The following is a 24,795-nucleotide window of genomic DNA, read 5'->3' on the forward strand; positions in this document are numbered from 1 at the left end:
CCCGTCCCTGAATCACAGAAATGTCACTGAGCGCTCACTAGGCACAAAGCGCAGGGCCAATGCACCCCGTACCCCATCTCACGGCCCTCAAGCAGCCCCAAGAGGTGGAAGCGCATTTCCCCATTTTACAAGTACCGCAACTAAGGCTCAGAGAGGGCGGCTCACCACCCGAGGTCACACAGGAATCGGGCCTACACAGCGCGTGGAGTACTACTCCCGCCCCGGGGGCTTCACTCCGCCTGGGCTCCCCCCTCAGGGAGGAGCCGGCCCGAGCCCCTCCTGCTCCCCGCCCCCGAGGGGCGGCCCGGGGGGCGGGCGGAGGAAGTGAGCGCAGCGGGGAGGAATGTGAGCGGGCGGGGCGCGCCGGCCCGGGCCGGCGGGGACAGTCAGGCTGGCGGCAGGGGCGGCGGGCGCGGCGGGACCGAGCGCGCACGATGCCTCACTTCACCGTGGTGCCGGTGGACGGGCCGCGGCGCGGCGACTATGACAACCTCGAGGGTCTCAGTTGGGTGGACTACGGGGAGCGCGCCGATCGAGAGGACTCGGAGGGTGAGGACGCGCCCGGAGGGGTCCTTGGCGGGGGCGGGGGCAGGGAAGCTGGCCACGCGGGGCCCGCTCTCACACCGACGCCGGCTGGCGCGCGCACACGTCGATGCGGGCCCAACTTTTCTTAGACTGAGTCGCCGCCAGCAGTCCCTTACTCCGCGCGCGCAGAAACAATTTTCCTCGGCCCCCGGCGCCCGCGGTTGCGGTCGGGCCTCCCTCCCCGCCCCAGCTCCTCCCTTGCGGGCCGCGGGCGGGGGCTGCAGACGTGGCCAGGCCTGCCGGGCCAGACGGGCCGCCCGGGGCGCGGAGAGCGCTGAGCCTCCGTCTGTGGCCCTTCCTGGCTGGGAGCAACGACCGCAGCCCGGACCCCAGACCCTTCACCTCCTACCTCCTGTGAACCACCCCTAAGCTCTTCCCGTCTTGCCTACACTTTTGTGCGGCAGCATCTCTTTCCCTAAGACTACCCTCTCTCTCCTCCCCTCCCCTCCCCTCCCCTTCCCCCTTCCCTCCCAGCACTCCCGGACCCTGGAAAGAAGGCTGTGCCTGCCTGAGGGGGTCTGTGGGTAACTGCCTGTGAGTGCACTTGCGTGGATCCCAGCTTACATCTGTAGGTACAGTGGGCATCTGTGGAGCACTCACACGGGACCAGGCTTGTCTAGGCGCTTGAAGTGAATTAACTCGTTTAATCCTCCTAATTTCCCCCATGGGATAGGTCATGTTACTCACGCTTAGGAAGGAGTGAATTGAGGCATGGAGCCTTTATGTAACTTGCTCTAGGGGATTCAAATCGAGGGTTGGAGACTCCAGAGCCCTAACTCTTAACCTAGATGTTAAACTGGGCCTGAAGGTAAACCCCTCCTCCCCTCCTAGGTGCCTGCCCTTGACCCTTTCACCATCTCCTCCCCCAGGAGCCCCCCAGGGGGCTGTCCTTGCAGGGCCCACTCTTGGAGTGTGAACACTGCCGAGAACATGTGTCTGTATGTGTAGCAGCATATGCATGTGTAATTGTGCTTGTGCAAGTGTATAGCTGTGGGGTACCACAGAGTGAAGGTGGCGTCAGGATAGCACTACTTGTGGGCCACCATTCCTGCAGGGTTATCGATGATGAGGATGGTGATGTGACTGATGACAAATGCTTCGTCTGTGACTGACCATGATGGAGATATGCAGGGAACATGTGTGTTGGCATGTATCAGGTGATGTGATGTTGATCTGACTCTGATCTGTTTGTGATGGTGACATGACTGAGGTGATCCATGCCTGATGTGGGTGATGGCTATATGTGTGTCACCTGACTGCTGTGTGAGGAGATGGCACAGGACAGTGGCATAGGCTGCTGGACATCATGGTCATTTAACAGGCTTGACAGCTGTGTGGGTACACACACCTCAACCCCTGGCCCATGCTGGCACCTGCCCCTAGCCTTGTTCCAGTGGCCAGAGCAGGAGCCAGCATCCACCCCTGCTCCTCTGTTAGCCCTTGGAGGCTCGCTCTCCCCAGAGGCTGGGCTGGGCTGGGCTGCATCCCTAAAATCAGCCTGGACCAGTGGGTAGGCAGAGCGGGAGCCCTGCCTCTGGCCCCGCCTTGGCCTCTCACAGGGAACTGGAGCCACATTGGCTGAGTCCTGCCAGGTCCCTCCAGGCTGGGCCAGCTCCTCCCACTATCCCCCTTCTTCCTCCTCTTCCTCCCTTTCAGCCAGATCTTGACTGCGTCTGCGGTATGGGGGACACTCTGCACCCTGGTGAGTGGTTATGATCCTTCTTGGTGGGGGCTGCAAAGGGTCAGGGGCACAAAAATAGTGACCCCTCAGGTCCATCTTATGGGGACCCCCCCAGCTTGGTGTCTGAATCTCTCAAGGCCCATACCTCTGCTCCAAAGGCCTAGATGGGCCTGTTCATCCAGCCCACGTGGCCTGTGGGCAGGGGGTGAAGAGGCTCTAGAGGGGTACCCCTGGCAGACACCTGTGAGCAGAGGGATCAAGAATGTCACCTGGATCCCTGCTTGCAGCTGGTACATTCACAGCTGCTGGCAGGAACACACATATATGTGTACCTCACAGGCAGCGCCCAGGCCCAGCCTTCATGCTGTGGTTCGCCAGGGGTCTCAGGTGGTATCTGAGCAGCTTTGGCCTGGCAGGCATGCCCAGACCTGCCCTGGAATTTTTGGAATAGCTGAGGGCAGTGCAGATATCCAGGCACTGCTTAGACACCAACCCCCCCCACACCCAGTTCCCACAATCCCATGGGAGCTGTCTTTAAATGAGGTTTTGGGGAACTCCACGGAATCCCTGCTGGGTGTCTGGCACCAGATTGTCCCTTTTCTGATGCATCTGGGCAGTTGGAAGAGTAGGTGTTACTAGCTGTACTTCATAGAAAAGGAGACCAAGGCAACACAGAGAGGGTAGGCAGGTTGCCCTGGGTCACACAGTGGGAGATTCAGGAATCCAAGCTAGTCTGCTGGCCACTGAGCACCAAGAGCCTTGCGTATGCACACCCTGGCCAAATTGCAAACCCCAGACACTCTTCTCTAGTTAAAGGCTTGTACTGCACACTGGGATGCCTCCTGGGATGGGTGGGGGTCCAAAATAGGAGTAGAACCTACAAATCAGCTCCTTCCTGGCTCTGGTGGATCCTGGGACCCAAGTTTGGCCCTCTCACTGAGTGACCTTGCCTCTGAATCTCTGAGCTTTACATTCCTTGTTACTAAAAGGGGGTAAATGATATCTACTGGAGTGTTGCTGTGAGGACTAGAGGTAACCCTTGCAAGGGCTCTGAGCTGCCCTGGACTCATGGCTGAGGGACAAGGATCAGCTGGGTCTTAGAGGACCATCCACAGGCATTTTGGGGGAGCTGCTGTGTGCTCAGCTCTGTGTTTTCTGTATACTAGTGCAGTCCTCAGAGAGATGAGGCAACAATGGTGGGGCGGGCTGCAGTGCAGGAGTTTAGAATAATTTATACTTTACTTTCAACCTACTTCCACAAAAGAATCAGAAGAGACATGCAACAGAAATGCCTCCCCAAGAGACTGTTACTGTCAGGTCGAAACCATGCAGAGGAAAGAGGCAAGGACTCTGAGACGAGGTAGATGGTGACTACATCTGAAAAATAAATTTAGCTTAGAGGTTCCTGGCAGCCAAGGTAGAAAGGGAAATAAGATGAGCCTCTTTTTTGACAAAATGAAGCCTCTGACTTATTCAGGGGATATATTTTTTTGTCACAAAAATCCAAGAGTACTTTTCAGAGGCTTCTCACTGAAGGGCTGTCAGTGTAATGGGCATTGTTACTGGGTTTTCAGATTTTGGTTGTGGCTTCTTATCCTGAACAAGCATCAAGGGCACAGCAAATGTCACAGGGTGTCTGAGGAGCTACGTGACCCCATGAGGCTTTTTTTTTTTTAATTTATTTTGGGGCACGTTGGATCTTCATTGCTGCGCGCGGGCTTTCTCTAGTTGTGAATGGGGGCTACTCTTTGTTGCAGTGCGTGGGCTTCTCATTGCGGTGGCGGCTTCTTGCGGAGCACAGGCTCTAGGCACGTGGGTTTAATAGTTGTGGCATGCAGGCTCAGTAGTTGTGGCGTACTGGCTTAATTGCTCCGTGGCATGTGGGATCTTCCCAGACCAGGGCCCTAACCCATGTCCCCTGCATTGACAGGCAGATTCTTAACCACTGCACCACCAGGGAAGTCCCCCCACGAGGCTTTAACATGGTTCTGTAGGTTGGCCTGAACTCCCACTACCTTTGTCCATTGTGCCGTTGGCATTGCCCTACATACAGCCATGTAGCTTCTGGGACTGAGCTGCTTGGCTTACTTAGCTAGTTCAGGTTCCTAGATGAGGCGATGCACCACTTTTACATACTGTGGGAAGGAACAGCTGATTTTGCCCCAGAAATTGTCATCAGCATGCTTTCCCTGTCCGTCTCTTTGGACAGTAAAGAATCCACAGGGCAGCACCTGCTGAGTGATTGTTGGCTCAGAGAAGGCAAATTAAGTCTCATACTGATGGCAAGAGGATGTATCAGATGGAAGAGGATGTATCATCGATCAGTATTCTTAGCTGCAAACAAGAGAAATGGATTGTGGGCTATTTAACCAGAAAAGGTTGGCAGGTAGCTCTCACAAAACCAGGCCTGGCTGGCATACCCCACTAGGCTGGATCAGTGAAGACACTTCTGTTGCCGCCTCCATCCCTGGACACCAGGCCAACACTGCTGCTACAGTCATTGCCATCCAACACCAACGTGGCTTCTTTGAACCAAGATGTCATCTTTCCATTTGCTGTGAAGCCTCCAGCCACTGCCACTGCAGCTGTCAGACTGTCTGAAGGGGGTTTTACTGTTAGTAACTAAAAAAGGAGTACTTGGTGTCTTCTTCTTGATGAAAAGCTGGGAATGTCACCCACTGAGACTCACAGTGGACACAGTTTGGAAAACAGGGAAGAGTGTGAATGCCGGTGGCCAGAAAATGCAGCCAAGCTTTGAGAGTTGAGGCAGGCCTATAAAAAAAAGGTGAATCTGGCTCCTTTCTGTGAGGTTTTCTTGGTTCTGAGGCACTGCCTCACCAGCCTGGGGGGTAGGTGGATGCTGGGATTGGCCACATGCCTAGTCTGGAGCAAGCAGCCGCGATCTGGGGACAGGGAGGTAGGTCAACAAGAGGGTCCTGCCAACAGTCCTGCTTAGTCCCACGCCCACCTGGTCAGGCTTCTGTAGGGCTTTCCTAGATGACCCTAGACAGCTTCAGGCACCCAATTCCGCTCTCTGGCCAGTCTCCTGCTTGCCCCTCCTCCTGGCATGCATCGGGTGGCCCTCAAGGACGCCCCTGCACAGTGCATGGTGGGGTGGATAGTAGGTGGCTGGCTGGCCATGGTGGCAGAAGGAGCCCTGTGTGGCTTCATCTGTCTGGAGGGCAGCGCCTGGGGGGAGCCCTGAAGACACGGAGCCCTGGGCACCCGGCACACGGGATATTCCCAAAGGGTTGGAAAATGGGAGTGTGTCTCAGGGGTGGTCTGAAGGTGGGCCATGACTGGGCCACGCCCTCCTGCCCCTTGGTGTTAACACTGCTGTCTGGGCCCTTCACACCTGTGCCCTCTGCTAGATGAGTGTACACGCTGTTTTTTTTTTTCTTTTCTTTTTTTTTTTTTTGCGGTACGCAGACCTCTCACTGTTGTGGCCTCTCCCGTTGCGGAGCACAGGCTCCGGACACGCAGGCTCAGTGGCCATGGCTCACGGGCCCAGCCGCTCCGCGGCATGTGGAATCTTCCCGGACCGGAGCACGAACCTGTGTCCCCTTCAGCGACAGGCGGACTCCCTACCACCGTGCCACCAGGGAAGCCCTCTTTTTTAAATTTATTTTATTTTTGGCTGAGTTGGGTCTTCATTGCTGCGCGTGGGTTTTTCTCTAGTTGAGGCGGGTAGGGGCTACTCTTCGCTGCGGTGTGCGGGCTTTTCATTGCAGTGGCTTCTCTTGTTGCGAAGCACGGGCTCTAGGCACATGGTCTTCAGTAGTTGGGGCACGCAGGCTCAGTAGTTGTGGCGCACGGGCTCTAGAGCGCAGGGTCAGTAGTTGTGGCGCACAGGCTTAGTTGCTCCGCGGCATGTGGGATCTTCCTGGACCAGTGCTTGAACCCATGTCCCCTGCGTTGGCAGGTGGATTCTTAACCACTGTGCCACCAGGGAAGCCCTACATGCTGGGTTTTGATCATTGGCCACTGCCAATTCTGGCCCTTTCAAGGAGGCTGGCAGGGTATGATGGGGAAACAGGCCCAGCATGGTAACACTGACCCACAGAGTGCTCCACAGAGATGATGGCACGCCTGCTGGGGAGAAGTGCATGCTGGGGGTTCAGTAGGCAGCCCCTGACTGGGATTCTGTTCCTCTCTCTCCACAGGACATGGCAACCACAAAGAGAGCAGCCCTTTTCTTTGTCCCATGGAAGCTTCCAGAGGAAGTGACTACCATGACAGGAACCTGGCACTGTTTGAGGTAGCTGAGGAGCCACTCTGGGCCACAGGTGTGGCAGGGAGGTGGGTGGGCAGGGACCTGTCAGGACCCAAGCTTTAGCTAAGCAGACAGGCTGGATGTTGTGCCTCCTTATGTCTCGGCTTCTCCTCCAGTGTCCCCTTGTCTGTCTCACTCCCTTGGCAGCCAGGCTGTGGTTCCCTCGGCCCTTTGTACTGAAACTGCTTTCCCAGAGGCCACTGTATCCCATTACCACCTCCAGGGGTGTTCACCTTTGACTTCCATGCAGCCCCTCAGCAAGGTCACCACCTCTCAGTATTTCTTGCCTCAGGATTTCCTTTGTCCCCTTCACTTCTAGGACTCCTCATAGTCCACGATTCTTCCCTCTCCTGTGAACTCTTCCCTGGCCTTCCTGGTTGACTCCTCCAACTCTGTCCCCATCAGGTTTACTGAGCCCTGGTCCTTCTCACCGGATCTGCCCCCTCTAGCCATATCTGCAACCTCAGTGGATGTCTCTTTGGAAACATTCCCAATTTTGTGCCTTTGAACTTGAATTTTATCATTTTCAGACTCAAGCTCAGAAGTTGTATCTGGATTGAAGTCATGGTTTAGGCCTCTAAATTCTGACCCACACATTCAGCTGCCCCATAGAAGTCTCATAGGCTCTTCAATCTCCATATACCTGCAAAGACCTGCATCTTCACTTCTTACTCCAGACCAGTTTCTCCTTGTGTGTAGGGTCAGAAGGGAGCTGATAGACAGGGAAAGACTAAATGTGGGCCAGAGGCAGGCGGAGGCACAGTGCTGGAGAAGCTGTGCTAGATGCTGCGTGGGAGCTGGAGCCCTAGGAGGCCTCTTGACCTGGCCCCACCTGCAGATGGGCTAGGGCTCCAGGATCCCACCTTGGGGATTGAGGTGGGTTACTCACATGGTGTGAGGCCTGGTGGAGAAGACCATCCAGGACAATCAGGGTTTGGGCAGATAAGAGAGACTTCACTTGTCCCACACCTCTTTTGACTTTCTTGGTTCCCTGGGGTGACTAGGGTGGCTTTTTTGTTGAGGGCAGATATGAGTCCCAGAGGCCTACTCATAGCTGGGAGGTGGCCAGGCCAAACAGGCAGACTGAAGCGTGCCATTCGCCTGTCTGCCAGCCGTGCCCTGTCCTGCCCTTTCCCCGCAAGGCAGGTAGTTTTGCAAATGGGCTAGTAGTGATTGTAGCCAAGGTGGGGCAGAGAGAAGTGAGTGCTGGGGTGTGGCACCCACACCTGCCCAGTGGGCTGGCTTGGGCTTCCCCAGGCAAGAGCCCAGGCCTGCCTCAGGGCTTGGCAAGGGGCCAGAGGCCAGGCTGCTGGCTACACACAGGTAGCCTGGTGCCAGTTGCTAGATTGCCCTGTGGCTCTGTTTACAGGAAGAGCTGGACATCCGCCCAAAGGTATCATCTCTTCTGGGCAAGCTCGTCAGTTACACCAACCTCACACAGGGCGCCAAGGAGCATGAGGAGGCTGAGAGTGGAGAGGGCGCCCGCCGGAGAGCAGCCAAGGTGAGCTGGTCAGGGGCAGCAGAGAGGCCGCTCCTAGGAAGACAGATTCAACACCATGGAGTTGAGCATTGAGCATCCTGGGGGAAGTAGGTGCCGGGTTTGGTGAGCATGGAGGATGGGTACTGAGTGCTTTGGGCTCAAGGAGGCTTCAAGAGGTGGGCCAAGGAGGTGGCCCTCAGGGCGTAGGACCAGGGAGGCCCTCAAAAATAGCAGTGGAACGTGACGTTACTTAGGCCTCTCTGTGTGTGAGGCATCATGCTAAGCAGTGGGCTTGGGGTCTTGTATGTCGTCTTCACAACAAAGCTGTGAGGCAGGTACTATTGTCATCCCCATTTTACAGATGAGGAAGCTTGAGTGTTGGGGTATTAAGTAACTTGCCTAAGGTGACTAAGCTAAACAAGATCAGTGCATAACGCTGGGAGACTTGTGGGCTTACTGTGAGGTATGTGACTATGTCGAATGCCAGATCACTGGCATCCCATCAGGATGGATAAGGATATTACCTTTGGATCCAGGAACCTGGTTGTCCCTCAGGGCGTGACCTAGAGCAGTTGACTAAACCCTTCTGCCTCTCACTGTGTTGGCTCCACTGGCAGACCCCTCTGACAGCCCCTGGGTTTCTTGAACGCCAGGGTTGGGGGTGATAGGAGCATGCCTCTTGGGGCTTCCCTGTCCCTCTGCTGGTCCCATCCCTAGTCGCTATCCAGACCTCTGGCCCTCCAGCCGTCCTCTCTTTGGGATGACTTTGCACATCTTTGCTCAGCTCCCCTGTGTGACAGGGCTCAGTTTAACTGAATGCTGGGTTTTTTTCCCCCCTACGTTTTCACTTTGGAGGCAAAGAACATTCCCTCCATATCTACTGACTCCCTGAGGTTTGGGAAGAAGCTGTGATTTGGAAGGAGCTTGAGTCTGGCACTAGCTGTAGTATTCTTGCTGGAGGTCAGCACAGGCAGGAGGAGCTCTTGGTTGGGATAAGCCAAATCCCCAGCCTCAGACCTGCCCATGAGATTTGGACCTTACTGAGGTGGGCCAAGGCGAGAGGCTGATGTGCACCCCTCACTTCTGGGAGGCAAACTAGCCCACGCTTGAGAGGGCAGCTGAGATCTTGAGGTCACACAGACGTGACCCCCACCCTATCCTGCTGGTTGTGATTTTGCTGATATTTTCTGAACTGCAGATAGCAGAGAACCCTGACTATCTGTGGCTATTTGTGTTTAGCCCTGCAGTGGGTGGTGGGATCCTTGGGTAAAAGCCTCCTCCCTGTCCCTTCAGACCAAGCCCAGGAAGCTGGTGGCTGGGAGTTTAAAGGTCCCTAAGAAAGGCTAGTGTACATCTCAACAAGGTGTCAGAAGAAGTTCTGAGTTGGTGAAGGGCCGTGGTCCCTTGGCCTTATGAGGAGCCTGTGAGGATGCTGGGGTCCAGCCTCAGCTTACCTGCCAGCTCACCTGGCCCTAGGTTAAAGATGTGAGAGGATGGCTGAGTATCCCAGCGCCAATGGCTTTTTCATGGAGAAAGCAGGAGCCTGGTCAAGTCCACAGAGAGTCAGGAGGAAGCTAGGGAGCTGGGGCCGCTGAGCTGTGGCCCTCACCCAGGCAGGTCTGAGCAGGGGCCTCAGAAAAGGAAAGCTTAAAGCCGGAAGGGCGGTCCTCCAACCAGACCACACCAAGACCCAAGGCAGCCTCTCCGTGGCAGCTGCTCCGCCTGTGGCCTGGTGACCTTCTGAGGCTGCCAGAGGTTATTTGGAGATGCAGAAAGCATTTCCGGCCCTGCCCTTTCCCACACTGCCCTTTTCCCAGAGTGACTCAGCCTCAAATGGGGGACTGGGAGCTGCTTCTATCCAGCGGGTGGTCCAGGGCCTCTGAGAAGGGCTCAGAGCCCAGATGAGGTGTATCCGTCACCTACACTGTGCAGGACAGTTTGAGGGACCATTTGTTTTTACTCGGGCCCTTCTAGGCCCTTCTGTGGTCCTTAAGGCTGCACACAGATCCTGCCCCAGGCCTGGACCCTTGAGAAGAGTTCCTGTGGCCAGAGTTCTTTCTCCCACCCCAGCTCCAGGGCAGCAGGCTTTGCTGGGGCTCTGGTGGAAGCTCTCAGGGCCCCACTACTCTGGGCTGCTCTCATGTGAGGCTCAGTTCTTCAAGAAGGCACCAGCCCATGGGACTCCCCTGGTGGTCTAGTGCTTAAGACTCTGCACTCCTAATGCAGGGGGCCTGGGTTCGATCCCTGGCCAGGGGACTAGATCCTGCATCCTGCAACTAAGAGCCCACATGCCACAACTAAGACCCAGCGCAGCCAAATAAATGTTAAAAAAAAAAAAGAAGAAGAAGGCACCAGCCCTAATTCTGTGCTTCAGTGCCTGCCCTGGCCTCCTGTTTGGCCCCTACTCTACCCTTAGGTAGCTGAGAAATCCTGCCTGGATATGCCTGTTAGACCTTCCCTACCTGCCCTCCAGCCTGAGTCTCTACTCTATTTAGGATTTTCCCAAGAGGTTATCCCAGAGGCCTTCTAAGGCATCACTTGCTGGGCTCAGGAGCACCTTTTGAGTACCAGCAGGGCCTGCTGATATAGAACAGTGAACAAGCCACGTCTACCCAGTATGGTCATTCGAGTGAACAGTTACCGTGACCACTATGTTGGAAGGGTATATCAGATGCTGAGGGGATGCAAGAGGAAGTAGCAACTCCAGCTAAGGCAACCTGGGGGAACTTCCTGGAAGAGGAAACAGTTAAGTCTCCTGAAGGTTTAACTGAAGAGGAATTTGCCAGGCAGTGAGGCAGGGGTAACCCTCCCAGGCAGAGCCCAGCGCATGCCCTGGTTCAGAGGCTCTGAGGGACTGATGTTGTCAGGGGCTGAGACTGACAAAGGTGATGGGAGCAGGCCTGGTGGCCCAAGCCAAGGAGCCTGGCCCACACTATGCATTACAGTATAGACAATGCAGAGGGGTTTTAGTAGGGATGATGAGATTGGACTTGGTTTTCAGACACCTGTTCTGGCAGCAGAGCGGGCTGGAGTGTGGAGAGGTTGACGGGCACAAGAAGGCACCATCCAGGTGCCCCAGATGTAGTGTCCCCGGTTCAGGGGACTAAGGCTGAGGCAAGGAAGGCTGACCTCAGGGCAGCTTGAGAGGCAGACTGGGCAGGACTCAGTGTCCACTGGACTGAACTGGGGTGTTGGAGAGAGGGAGGGTCAGGAACAACTTCTTAGACTCTGGCTTGGGTGACATGGGGCATGCTGGGTGGGAAGGTGGAGATCTGACACAGACCTCACTTTCCAGAAGTATAAAGGAAGAGAGGAAGGGAAGGGGGCAGTTCCATGAAGGGGAGGTGAGGCTCAAAAGCTCACACGTGGGTTTTTTGGGGTTTTTTTTAATTTTTTTTTGCGGTACACGGGCCTCTCACTGCTGTGGCCTCTCCCGCCGTGGAGCACAGGCTCCGGACGCGCAGGCCCAGTGGCCACGGCTCACGGGCCCAGCCGCTCCGCGGCATGCGGGATCCTCCCGGACCGGGGCACAAACCCGCGCCCCCCGCATCGGCAGGTGGACTCCCAACCACTGCGCCAGCAGGGAAGCCCAACACGTGGGGTTTTGAAAAGAATCAGGTTTTATACCTTAGTCCCAAACTGTTTCTTCATGTATGAAAGTCAACACAGACATCCTCTCATCTTACCCCCTGCACTCCCCAGGACTCCACTTGGAATATCCCTCTCCGACCTGTTCTCTGGTAGAACACCCTGGGGGCGGGGGACTGTCACGTGACTAGGGGCTGGCCTTCCGTGGAGCATCTGGGCCCCTCTGACGCTCTGTCTCCCCCTTCCCCTCTTGTTCCCTAGGCACCCAGCATGGGCACCCTCATGGGGGTGTACCTGCCCTGCCTGCAGAATATCTTCGGGGTTATCCTCTTCCTGCGGCTGACCTGGATGGTGGGCACGGCCGGTGTGCTGCAGGCCCTCCTCATTGTGCTCATTTGCTGCTGCTGTGTGAGTATCCTAGCTGGGGCAGGGGCACGGCCGCCCCCCAGAGCCCACCCAGCTGAGCTGCTCACCTAGGCCCTCCTTTCCACAGACCTTGCTGACGGCCATCTCCATGAGCGCCATTGCCACCAACGGCGTAGTTCCAGGTGGGTGAGCACCACTCAGGCCTGAGGAGGGGATGGGCCCAGAATCCACCTTGACATGCCTAGGAACACTCATTGCCCCCCCACCCCAGACAGTTTTCTGGTGGGATCTTAGTCCTTGACGCCATGACAGTGCTACCACTTAGGAGCATCCCTGCTTGACAGAGTTTGAGATTGCTGTTGTTTTGTGTTTTGTTTGTTTGGGCTTTTTTTTTTTTTTGGATAAAAGTGATTTTTTAAAAAGCGGGGCCTGGGGCTGATAAAGAAGGTGATGGGGCATACCTGGTGGCCCAAGCCAAGGAGTCTGGGCCACACTGTGGGTTACAGGATAGGCAATGCAGAGGGTTTTCAGCCGGGATGATGAGATTGGACTTGGCCGGTTTTCAGAGACTCCGTTTATTTACTTACTCAACCATGTATTTATATCACTGTGGACTCCTGGATATTTATTTTGTTCTTTGGCTCATAATCTTAGTACCATCATTATTTATTGTTTTGCTTGAACTGTTCCACTTTGGCTATTTGGCTATTCAGGTTAGCTTCTGTGTTTGAATCCTTTTCTATTTTTTTCAAATAACAGCTTTATTAGCATTAGTATAAAAGTAATAGGGGAAAATAGGCAATATATGTTTACCATAGAGGGTTTGAAAGTGCAAAAAATGTAGAAAAGAAAATGAAAAGTACCCATAATCCCACCATCCTAAGGTCATAACTGTTAGCCTTTTCATACATGGTTTTAGGGTCTTGTAAAGTATTGAGATGTATTGTTTTTCCCAAACTGTGTGTGTGTGTGTGTGTGTCTGTGTGTTTCTCAAGTGCTGGAAACACTTCATTTGTTTTTTTAAAACAAGATTGACATTACCTAATTTTTGTTATTATTCTCCTACTCTTGGGTTCTCCTTTTTCACTATTGTAAACATTATTGTCATAAACAGCCTTGCACACTGATCTTTGTTCACGCCCCTGGCAGTTTCCTTAGGAGAGGGTCCTAGAGGTGGGATTACAGCATGAAAGGGATTATTAGCCTTTTTAAGGCTTCTTGATCCCTGTTCCCAGATTTTTCACCAGAGAAGTTTCATCAGGAGCAGATGCAACCAGCAGCATGGGATTGTCCTTGTCCCCTGCACCCTCCCTGGCCCTGGGGTCCAATGTTGACTCAGTCTTGCCAGGGGTGTTACACTCTGATGGAAGCACAGATTCAGGGCAGGAGGGTCAGCCATGGACATCCACCCAGTGGCCGGCCCTAGGGGCAAAAAGCTAGACAGTCCCTGCCCTGGTCTGGAGGGTCAGACTAACAGACATAGCCCTTGGGAGGGGTGAGGCGTGCTGAGATAGGACACACCCAACCAGGGGAGGTTGCGGGGACTGACCTAACTGCAGGGAGTTGGGGGACAGTAGGCCACTTACGCTTTGCTGCGGACCTAGAGCTGCCCCAGCAGAGTATTCATGTCACTGGCCCGTGCTGGGTGTTGGAGTCAAATGGAAATCAGGTCCAACCGCAGCCTGGCCACTTATTAACCATGCCGCCTTGGGCAAGTCTTCTAACCCTTCTGCTCGTTCGTAAATGGGAAAAGCAGTCCCTGTCCCTCTGGATGGTTGTGAAGGGTTGTCATGGGAGAGGCCCCCTTGAAGAAGAACCAGCCTTGACCTATGTATGCTTTTTCTGTTGTAGCTGGGGGCTCCTATTTCATGATCTCCCGCTCGCTGGGACCAGAATTTGGAGGGGCTGTTGGCCTGTGCTTCTACCTGGGAACAACATTTGCAGCGGCTATGTACATCCTGGGGGCCATTGAGATCCTGCTGGTGAGTCAGGCTAAGGCCTGGCCAACTCTGGTCTTGTCCAAACAGTCCATTTCCCATAGGCCCAGGCGGCTCATGCTCCCTTCACCTCTGGTCAGGGTCTAGGGCTTATAATGAGGGAGGCCTCTTTGAGGGAGAAAGATCTTTGTTCAAGCCAGTCTCCCCTTCAGCCCTTTCCCAGTTTGGGCCAGGCAAGGAAGGGGCCTGGCTGTCTTCACCTCGACCCTGGATGTTCCATCCACTCGGGCAACATTTCAACCGTGGCAGGTGGTCTGTGAACTACTGCATTTAACTCAGTGACAGGTCTTGTTGGTTACGCGGAGCCTGCCTCCCAGGCTCACGTGGGCTCTGGCCAGCTCTGTCTCCCCCAGGGCTCTGTGCTAATAAAGCCCTTCAGATCCGTCTTATCCTCATCCATAAATCAGGGTGAACAGCCACAGGACCCTGTTTGGAGGTCAGTGCCCCCTCTGTGGGCCTCATGTGTGCTCTGACTCAGTTTCCCGCTTCCCACTGAACTGCCCTTGTGGTGGGAGAAGAGGGGGAGGAGCAGTGGGGAGTACAGGGTAAAAAGTGCCCACCCCTGGGCATCCAGACAGTAGATGTTTAGAGGAACTGCCTGTCTATTGCCACCTCCAGGTCCCCTGTCTGTTGCGTGGAGCCTGTTCCTGGATATTCTGGGGGTTTTGTTGTTTGTTTTTCTTTTTCTTTTTATAAATTTATTTATTTATTCATTTATTTAATTTTTGGCTGCATTGGGTTTTCGCTGCTGCACGCGGGTTTTCTCTAGTTGCTGAGAGCGGGGGCTACTCTTCGTTGCGGTGTGCGGGCTTCTCATGGCGGTGGCTTCTCTTGTTGCAGAGCACGGGCTCTAGGTGTGCAGCCTTCAGTAGTTGTGGCTCACGGGCTCTAGAGCGCAGGCTCAGTAGTTGCGGCGCATGAGCTTAGTTGCTCCGCAGCATGTGGGATCTTCCCAGACCAGGGCTCAAACCCATGTCCCCTGCATCGGCAGGCGGACTCTCAACCACTGCGCCACCAGGGAAGCGCCAACCCACATTCCTACATTTGTTATGTTGATTTCTTCTGTAAGGAAATTGTCCTTTTTCCATTTGTTTATTTATTCAACCATGTATTTATATCAGTATGGACTCCTGGATAGATATATATATATATTTTAATTAATTAATTTATTTATTTTTGGCTGCGTTGGGTCTTCGTTGCTGTGCATGGGCTTTCTCTAGCTGTGCCGAGCAGGGGCTACTCTGTCTTGGTGCGCAGGCTTCTCATTGCGGTGGCTTCTCTTCTTGCGGAGCACGGTCTCTAGGCAAGCGGGCTTCAGTAGTCGTGGTGTGTGGGCTCAGTAGTTGTGGCCTGCGGGCTCTAGAGCACAGGCTCAGTAGCTGTGGCACGCAGGCTCAGTTGCTCTGCAGCATGTGGGATCTTCCCAGACCAGGGCTCAAACCCGTGTCCCCTGAATTGGCAGGCAGCCTCCCAACCACTGCGCCACCAGGGAAGTCCCATGGACTCCTGGATATTTATTTTATTCTTTGGCTCATAATCCTGTACTGTCATTATTTTGTTGCTCCTCAAACTGTTCCACTTCTGCTATTTAGCTCTTCAGGTCAACTCCTGTGTCTGGATCCTTTTTTTCTTTTTTGTAAATAATGGCTTTTTTTTGTTTTTTAATTTATTTTAATTTATTTATTTTTGGCTGCATTGGGTATTTGTTGCTGTGTGTGGGCTTTCTCTAGTTGCGGTGAGTGGGGGCTACTCTTCGTTGCAGTGCGCAGGCTGCTCATTGTGGTGGCTTCTCTTGTTGCGGAGCACGGGCTCTAGGTGTGCGGGCTTCAGTAGTTGTGGCTTACGGGCTCTAGAGCGCAGGCTCAGTAGTTGTGGCACACGGGCTTAGTTGCTCCGCGGCATGTGGGATCTTCCTGGACCAGGGCTCGAACCCATGTCCCCTGCATTGGCAGGCGGATTCTTAACCTGTGCCACCAGGGAAGCCAATAATGACTTTATGAAGAGATAATTCACATACCATAGAATTCACTACCCATTTAAAGTATACAATTGGGTGGTTTTTAGTATATTCATAAAGTTGTACAACGATCACCACAGTCAATTTTAGAACATTTTCATCACCCCAAGAAGAAACCCCATGTTCGTTAGTGATCACTCTCCATTCCCCCCAGCCCTAGGCACCCATTAATCTGCTTTCTGTCTTCAATAAGATTTAATCAGGGACTTCCCTGGTGGTCTAGTGGTTAAGACTCTGTGCTCCCCATGCAGGGGGCCCGGGTTCGATCCCTGGTCAGGAACTAGATCCCGCATGCTGCAACTAAAAGATCCTGCATGCCGCCACGAAGATCCCGCACGCAGCAACAAAGATCCCACGTGCTGCACCTAAGACCCAGCACAGCCAGATAGATAGATAGATAGATAGATAGATAGATAGATAGATAGATAGATAAAGATTTCATCAGGTTTACCTATTCTGGACTTGTCATATAAATGGACTCATACAATATATGCTCTTTTGTGACTGGCTTTTTCTGAATACTCTTTTTTGGTTTTGGGTTTTTTTGGCCGTGCAGCTTATGGGGTCTTAGTTCCCCAACCAGGGATTGAACCTGGGCCACGGCAGTGAAAGCACTGAGCCCTAACCACTGGACCGCCAGGGAACTCCCCTCTGGATACTCTTAAAAAGAAAACCAAAATATTGGGCTTGACTCTCCACATAGGAAGATTGAACCTCCTCTATCTGTCTTCTTGTTTCAGACCTACATTGCCCCACCAGCCGCCATTTTTTACCCAACAGGCACTCATGACATGTCGAGTGCCACCTTGAACAATATGCGGGTGTATGGGACCATTTTTCTGACCTTCATGACCCTGGTGGTGTTTGTTGGTGTCAAGTATGTGAACAAATTTGCCTCGCTCTTCCTGGCCTGTGTGATCATCTCCATCCTCTCCATCTATGCTGGGGGCATCAAGTCTATTTTTGACCCTCCCGTGTTTCCGTAAGTAACCTGGGAATACGTCCAGGCATTGCACTGACATCCTTCCCACGTGGATGGCCTTTGATGCCTTGAGTTGTAGAGGCTACAGGGTGGGAGCAGGTTGGGGTCTCCAGCTGAGCAGGTGCTGATGCTTCTGTCCCCACCCTCACCCCCCACACAGAGTATGTATGCTGGGCAATAGGACCCTGTCCCGGGACCAGTTTGATGTCTGTGCCAAGACAGCCGTGGTGGACAATGAGACCGTGGCCACTCGGCTCTGGAGCCTCTTCTGCCACAGCCCCAACCTCACCGCAGACTCCTGCGACCCCTACTTTCTGCTCAACAATGTGACTGAGATCCCTGGCATCCCTGGTGCAGCTGCTGGCGTGCTCCAGGGTGCGTCCTCCCTCCTGTCCTGCTCCTGCCCCCCACACTGAGCAGGAGGTAGGGAATGAGCACGGAAGGACGGATTAGCACAGATCCGTCCTTGTGTGGCCAGCTCAGGAATGGGAGGCAGTTCTGGCTGCCTTCCCAGCCCAGCCGTGTCCTCTCAGCCTGGCTCCTGGCAGCTGGGTTTCGGGTGAACGGAGCCTGTTTGGCCAGTGTCCCAGGCCTGCAACAACCCCCAGAAAGTTCTGGCAGCCCATTTCTCCCCCGCCACCAGCCCCTGACCCTGCCTGTGATTGTTCTCACAGGAGCCATAAAGGGCCTCTGTCTAGGAGGCAGGCAGTGGCAGGTGATGGTGGTTCAGCCACCTTCGCCTTTCAGACTTCTAGCCAGACAGCTCCTTCTGTGTGGCCAGAGCAGCCCGGTGGCTGACACCGTAGCCATTCGGCTGAAGTCACCCCCCTGAACCCCGAGAACCTCTTACATGTGCAGCCTCTGGCTGGGCTGCCCCAAACTTCCCTGGGAAGTAGGTGGGGCTGCAGTGGTGATGCTGCTGCCCCCACAGAAAACCTGTGGAGCACCTACCTGGAGAAGGGTGAGGTCGTGGAGAAGTACGGGCTGCCCTCCACAGACGCCCTTGGCCTGAAGGAGAGCCTGCCCCTGTACGTGGTGGCCGACATCGCCACGTCCTTCACCGTGCTAGTCGGCATCTTCTTCCCCTCCGTAACAGGTGAGCCCTCTTGCCCACCCACCCTGCCCTGCCCCCACTCCCGGGGAGCCCCTGAGGGAGTTTCCTTGTTTTTGGAGGCATTATGGCTGGCTCAAACCGCTCCGGGGACCTCCGAGATGCGCAGAAGTCCATCCCAGTGGGGACCATTCTGGCCATTGTTACAACCTCCCTTGTGTGTATCCTTTCCCAGGACTGGGGTGGGTGGGGAAGGGGGACAGGAGGCACTTGGCCTGTGTATAAGTCACCAGCTGGCACACGCAGACAAACTCCCTATGCGTGCATGTGTACCTCACCCCTCACACACACGCGCACACTCAAGGGGTGTGTACACAACACGAAACCCGCAGCTGCAGGTGTCCCAGCTGAGTTTGCCAGCTCAGGCTTAGGTGAGGGGCCCTTGGGCGCTGTGCGGGGATGCACGGGGACGGCAGTGGCAGCGGAGGCCGAGCTTTCCTTGACGTAGCCACAGACTTCAGCAGCGTGGTTCTCTTTGGTGCCTGCATCGAGGGTGTGGTCCTCCGGGACAAGTGAGTGATCTGGGCCCCTCCCCGTGGCACTGGGCTCAGCTTTTGCTGCCCTGACACCGGCCCCCCTTGCACACGTGGTTCCACACATGTCCTCAGGCTGCTGGTTGCCAGTGGTGGGTCAGGCCCCAGCAGAACTTTTGCTTCTGAGAGGATGGTGACATCACATCGGGGCTGGGCTGAGGGGAAAGGATAGGGGCTGGTGGCCTGGCCTCTGCTGAGGGGCCAGAGCTCTGTCCACCATAGCCATCCTTCCTGACCCCTGCCAACCCTCACTCTGGGCGACCCCACCCAGGGTTTGGGGGGCTCCTTGCATGGAACATGGCCTGAGCCCGGCCCCTGCAGGTACGGCGATGGCGTCAGCAGGAACCTGGTGGTGGGCACGTTAGCCTGGCCTTCGCCCTGGGTCATCGTCATCGGCTCCTTCTTCTCAACCTGCGGCGCCGGCCTACAGAGCCTCACTGGGGCACCACGCCTGTTGCAGGCCATCGCCAAGGACAACATCATCCCCTTCCTCCGGGTGAGCCTTCTGCACTCCCCCACCGCCTGGGTGCTCCTGGCCCCTCACACCGGCTGGGGGAGAGAGATAGGAGATAAGTATGGGTGCGTTTTATCCTGCTGGGGGCCAGGGCCATGCAGCTATCCGTGGAGAGCTGCTGAGAGCTGCCCTGGCCCTGGCCCTGCCCTGCCGTTGGCAGAGCTGCTTGGGCCCAGAATCCCCAAGGCCTGTCTGTGGCTCATCCACAGCAGAGAGGCCTGAGGAAGTGGAGGGCAGAGGAATTTGTACCTATCAGGATAGGCATGGGTGTGACCTGAGCCCCAGAGGGACTTCATGATAGAGACCAGGCTGTGACTTGTGGCCTTAGGTGTGGAATGGGGACAGTGGAACCAACTTCTTCACTTCTGACCCCACTGACCCTGGTGCTTGCAGGTTTTTGGCCATGGCAAGGCAAATGGTGAACCAACATGGGCACTCCTCCTGACAGCACTCATCGCTGAGCTGGGCATCCTCATCGCCTCCCTTGACATGGTGGCCCCCATTCTATCCATGTAAGCTGGGGCTCAGGGCAGGGCTGGGGGATGGTCTTGGGAAAGGCTCCTTGCACTCAGCACCCCTCAGCCGGGGGCCCAGCCCAGCAGCTCTGTGACCCTGTCTGGTGTTGAGGGCGCAGTAGGGAGATGTGTCAGGCTGTATGGGGGGATGTTTGCCTGGCAGAGCTCAGCCACTTGTGCCTTCTGGAGCGAGCCTGGCACTTACTCAGAAATTTTAAAGAGACCAGTAGGTCCCATGTGCCTCTGTGGGAGACCCCCAGAGCAGGGTCAGGGCAAGCACTGGTCTCTAGCACCTTGATGAGGCCACCACTACCTTTTCCGTTTTCAAAGTTGTTTGCTTTTAAAGTTCTGGAATGCTGGGCATCTGAATCTGCTAGTGCCCTGCAGGAGATGGTGAGCACGTGGCAATTTCCAGGGGTCCTGGCAGCAGGGCTCGTGTCCTTGCTGTGTTCACCTCTGCCAGGGTTGGGGCCCACTCCACCTCTCCTCACACATCTTGCTCCACTGCCGATGCTCCTTTTGCTTGTTCAGTTATGACTGAGCCAGCCTTCACTGCCCCACTCAGCCTGTGAGACTGAGAGGGACCCCCTTCCCCCCGAAGTAGCCAACCCCCAGCCCCAGCCAGGCCTGCTGGAGTCAGTGCTCTCTTGTTCCCCCCAGCACACCTCCGCCCATTACTGCCCAGCTCCACCCACACGTCAGCGCACACCTGAAACCGTTCTTGCCACAGTCTTCTTGGGTGGTGGCCCCTTACTGCCCAAGTCAGAGGATGTATCTCAGCCTTTATCACGTGGCTCCTCCTGGCAGCCCTAATGGGACACCTCATGGGAGTCCCTGCCCCCTGGCACTCCCTCTTTCGTAAGCCCTGCTGCCTTCTTGTCTGTCCTTCCTCTGGTACCAGCTGAGGGTGGAGGTTGGCGTCCCCTCCACTCAGCCCTCTGCCCCTCGGCTGTCATTCCTGGAGGGCTCATGCAGTAGGCCTCCCCCGTCCCAGTCTCCCACACCCACCGCAGTGTCTAACTCAGTGATTCAAAATGGCCCTTGTCTTCCCCTGACCCACTCTCCCCACATTCATGACAGCCCCTCATCCAACTGGTCACCCAGGCCAGAGGCCTGTTGTCTAGCCGTCTCTAGACGCTGAGCCCTCCTTGACACCATCCTCTTCCACAGCTGTCCCCTGCTGCCTGCAGCCCCCTCCCCTCCTCTGCCTGTGAACACTTCCCCATCCTCTAAGACCTGGTTCTGCGGACACTGCTGCAGTATTCCATCTGCATCAGGCTGTGGGACTGGGCATGGTGAGGCTGAGAAGACCTGCCTGAGCCTGTGCAGGGCAGGGCCATGACATGTCCTGGTTCCTCATCCAGGCCCAGCCTGGAAGGGCAGGGACATCAGGTACCTGGCTGCCAAGGAGGCCACTCTGTACCAGCCACTCCCTGTGCTGCAGGTTCTTCCTGATGTGTTACCTGTTTGTGAACCTGGCCTGTGCTGTGCAGACGCTTCTAAGGACCCCCAACTGGCGGCCTCGGTTCAAGTACTATCACTGGTAAGTGCCAGCTGGGCCCCTGAGCCAGGTCCTCTGACACAAGAGCTATTGGGGAAGCCAGGAGCCCCATTCTGGATGGGGTTTGAATTTTCTGGGCAGCAGTTGGTATTGGTGAGAGATTGGGGTTCTGGGCCTGGGGCCCTATTGGTCTCTCCCTGATTCTGGCCCTTTCCCACTCTCTGGCCCAGGGCGCTGTCCTTCTTGGGCATGAGCCTCTGCCTGGCTCTTATGTTTGTCTCGTCTTGGTACTATGCCCTGGTCGCCATGCTCATTGCCGGCATGATCTACAAGTACATTGAGTACCAAGGGTGAGTGAGGGCTGCCGCCTGCTTGGGGCCATTGGGCCACTCTTCATTGGGTTGTGGGGAGCTGAGCCGTCCTTTGTTAGCCACCATGGTGCTGGGGCTGGGGGACTGTGACTCGGGCCTCGCCCCTTCATCTCACCTACACACGGACACAACGCCTGGGTGGGACCAGGGGCTCACCAGCTTGTGGGGGCTTCTGCAGGGCTGAGAAGGAGTGGGGCGACGGGATCCGAGGCCTGTCCCTGAGTGCTGCCCGCTATGCACTGTTGCGGCTAGAGGAGGGACCTCCTCACACCAAGAACTGGCGGTGAGTCACGCCCGGCCTGGCGGGGCCCAGTCCAGGTTCTCAGGGGGCACTGTGAGGGTGGGAGAGTCGAGAGGTGCTGGCTCCCCCTCCCTAGTCCGTGCTCCCTGTCCTAAGTTGCCAGGGGCGCCATCCTGCTTATTTGGCCCTTGGATCACTGCTACCTGTAGGGGCCTGTGAGCCAGGAAGGGAAGGGGCTGGGCTCCCTGGAAACCTCTGGCCCTGGTCTCAGGCTCCCTCTCCATTTGGCCACCACAGGCCTCAGCTGCTGGTGCTGCTGAAGCTAGATGAGGACCTTCATGTGAAGTACCCACGGCTCCTCACTTTCGCCTCCCAGCTTAAGGCCGGCAAGGGCCTGACCATTGTTGGTTCTGTCATCCAGGGCAGCTTCTTGGAGAGCTATGGCGAGGCCCAGGCCGCTGAGCAGGTGCCTGCTGTAAGGGGGTGGTGTTGGGAGGACACTGAGCTGGACTAGAGATGTCCGGGCTGCAGCTGGTGCACAGGGGAGGGGACCAGTGCTGGCCAGGCAGGTGGACAGCACTGCTGCCAGCTGAGAGCTGGAGCAAGGGGGTTATAACTGTCCCATCTTGAAAACATGGCATCTGGGTGGGCAGCTTGCCCCCATCTCCTCCCCCACCCCCACCCTCTGCGCCCTAGGGGCCTTGGTGGGGAGCCCAGCAGAGGGGACACTGATGGCCTTGCTTTCTGACCCTGCTGTGTTCCCCACAGACAATCAAGAACATGATGGAGATTGAGAAGGTGAAGGGCTTCTGCCAGGTGGTGGTGGCCAGCAAGGTGCGTGAGGGGCTGGCCCACCTCATCCAGTCTTGCGGCCTGGGTGGCATGAGGCATAACTCCGTGGTGCTGGGCTGGCCCTACGGCTGGCGACAGAGTGAGGACCCACGTGCCTGGAAGACCTTTATTGGTGCGTGAGGGTCAGGGCCTGGGCTCGACCACATAGGACAGGGGCAGGGGTCAAGTGGGGACAGAGGCCAGAGGGTCACAGGCTGACAATCAGTAGTGCCCCTCCTCCCCAGACACCGTGCGCTGCACCACGGCCGCCCACCTGGCCCTGCTCGTGCCCAAGAACATAGCCTTCTACCCCAGCAACCACGAGCGCTACCTGGAGGGCCACATCGATGTGTGGTGGATTGTCCACGACGGCGGCATGCTCATGCTCTTGCCCTTCCTGTTACGCCAGCACAAGGTGGGCCAGGCGGTTGGGCCCCGGTGAGAGGGGCTGGGCCCTTGAAGGGGTGGGGTGTGATTGAACCACCACCTTCTGTTGCCACAGGTCTGGAGGAAGTGCCGGATGCGCATCTTCACGGTGGCCCAGATGGATGACAACAGCATCCAGATGAAGAAGGATCTGGCTGTCTTCCTGTACCACCTGCGCCTCGAGGCAGAGGTGGAAGTGGTGGAGATGGTAAGCCACCTGCCCGACATAGCCCTGTGGATGCCCTGCCCCACATAGCGCGGTCCTCATGGCTCACCCTCTCCCCAGCATAACAGTGACATCTCTGCATATACCTACGAGCGGACACTGATGATGGAGCAGCGCTCCCAGATGCTGCGGCAGATGAGGCTGACCAAGACTGAGCGGGAGCGAGAGGTCAGTGGCCTTCTCAGTCCAGGGCAGGGTCAAGCCTTGGGAGACGCCATCAGGTGGGGGCATCAGAATGACTCACCCCAGCCCCACCCATTTCCCTAAGGCTGGGTGATCACGCTGGGCCAGCCAGGCCCACCCTTTCCCATGGCACCGAGGGGACTTCCTCTGATTGTCCTCAGGCCCAGCTGGTCAAGGACCGGCACTCAGCCCTGCGGCTGGAGAGCCTGTACTCAGACGAGGAGGAAGAGTCTGCAGCTGGGACTGACAAGATCCAGATGACATGGACACGGGACAAATATATGGCAGCAGAGCCCTGGGACCCCAGCCATGCCCCCGACAACTTCCGGGAGCTGGTACATATTAAGCCGTGAGTGCAGCAGAGGTGGACCCAGCCACATTAGGGTCTGGGGTTGGAGATGGGATGGGGGCAGACAAGCCCTGTGGGTGGGCCAGGGGCGGGGCCCATGATCAGCTGCATTCTCTGCAGGGACCAATCCAATGTGCGGCGCATGCACACGGCTGTGAAGCTCAATGAAGTCATTGTCACACGCTCCCATGACGCCCGCCTGGTCCTACTGAACATGCCCGGCCCACCCAAGAACAGCGAGGGCGATGAGAACTGTATCCCTTTGTAAAGAGGCGGGCAGTGGGGAGGTGGACAGTGTGTGAGGTCAGGCCAGGAGCTCGTCTCCCTGGGTACCCTGGGGGTGCCAGGGCACCCAGCTCTGACTGACGGACCAAACTTCCCTGGGTGCCCCTTGGTGCTTCCCTGAGTGCTGCCTCCTTGACCCGATGCCCTACAGACATGGAGTTCCTGGAGGTGCTGACTGAGGGCCTCGAACGGGTGCTGTTGGTCCGTGGTGGTGGCCGTGAAGTCATCACCATCTACTCCTGAGCCAGTACAGACTTGTGGCCTAGAGTGGAGGTGTCCAGGGTAACAAACAGCCCCCTCCCAGCGCCCGCCCGCCAGCCCTGCTTTGCCCAGCCCTGCCCTGGACCCAGCTTTGCTAGGTCTCCTTGGAGACTGGGCCCAGACCTGGCAATGGAGGTGGATCTGAGGTCCTGCAAGACCCTGAGAGGTTTGGGGACTTCCTGTCCAGCACCCCAGGACGCCTGTCCTGACTCAGAAGACTGGTGGGGGCTGATGTGGGGTTTGAAGGCAGCTGGCCCAGGAGCGCTATTTATTGCATATTTATTGTTTGAATGTCACCATCAGAGAGGAGGGGAAGGGCGACCAGGGAGGGGTCTGGCCCAGCCGGCCTGCAGGGAGATCTGACTCAGGCTACTGTGGGCAGGGACTCCCACCAAGCCGAGCTGAATGGAACCAGCCAGCTGAAGCCTGACTTTTTTCAATAAAACATTGTGTACTTCTGGGCCTCCCGCTGCCCCGGC

General features: G+C 56.2%; 1 protein-coding gene across 1 annotated transcript; it reads left to right on the plus strand.

The window, feature by feature from the left end:
* Positions 1–413: 413 nt before the first annotated feature.
* SLC12A4 (solute carrier family 12 member 4) lies at positions 414–24,779 on the plus strand. Its single transcript, XM_081217753.1, has 24 exons — positions 414–549; positions 6,430–6,524; positions 7,909–8,040; positions 11,869–12,015; positions 12,101–12,155; positions 13,825–13,955; positions 16,728–16,969; positions 17,130–17,344; positions 17,901–18,065; positions 18,143–18,241; positions 18,535–18,592; positions 18,935–19,109; positions 19,521–19,639; positions 21,087–21,185; positions 21,374–21,493; positions 21,693–21,797; positions 22,053–22,221; positions 22,524–22,719; positions 22,832–23,001; positions 23,089–23,220; positions 23,299–23,406; positions 23,583–23,770; positions 23,891–24,024; positions 24,207–24,779. The coding sequence occupies exons 1-24, from the start codon at positions 435–437 to the stop codon at positions 24,296–24,298; spliced, it is 3,261 nt and encodes a 1,086-aa protein (XP_081073879.1). The 5' UTR covers positions 414–434; the 3' UTR covers positions 24,299–24,779.
* Positions 24,780–24,795: the final 16 nt, after the last annotated feature.

This window comes from Mesoplodon bidens (assembly GCF_964165515.1).
Source record: "Mesoplodon bidens genome assembly, chromosome: 18".
Taxonomy (NCBI): Eukaryota; Metazoa; Chordata; class Mammalia; order Artiodactyla; family Ziphiidae; genus Mesoplodon; species Mesoplodon bidens.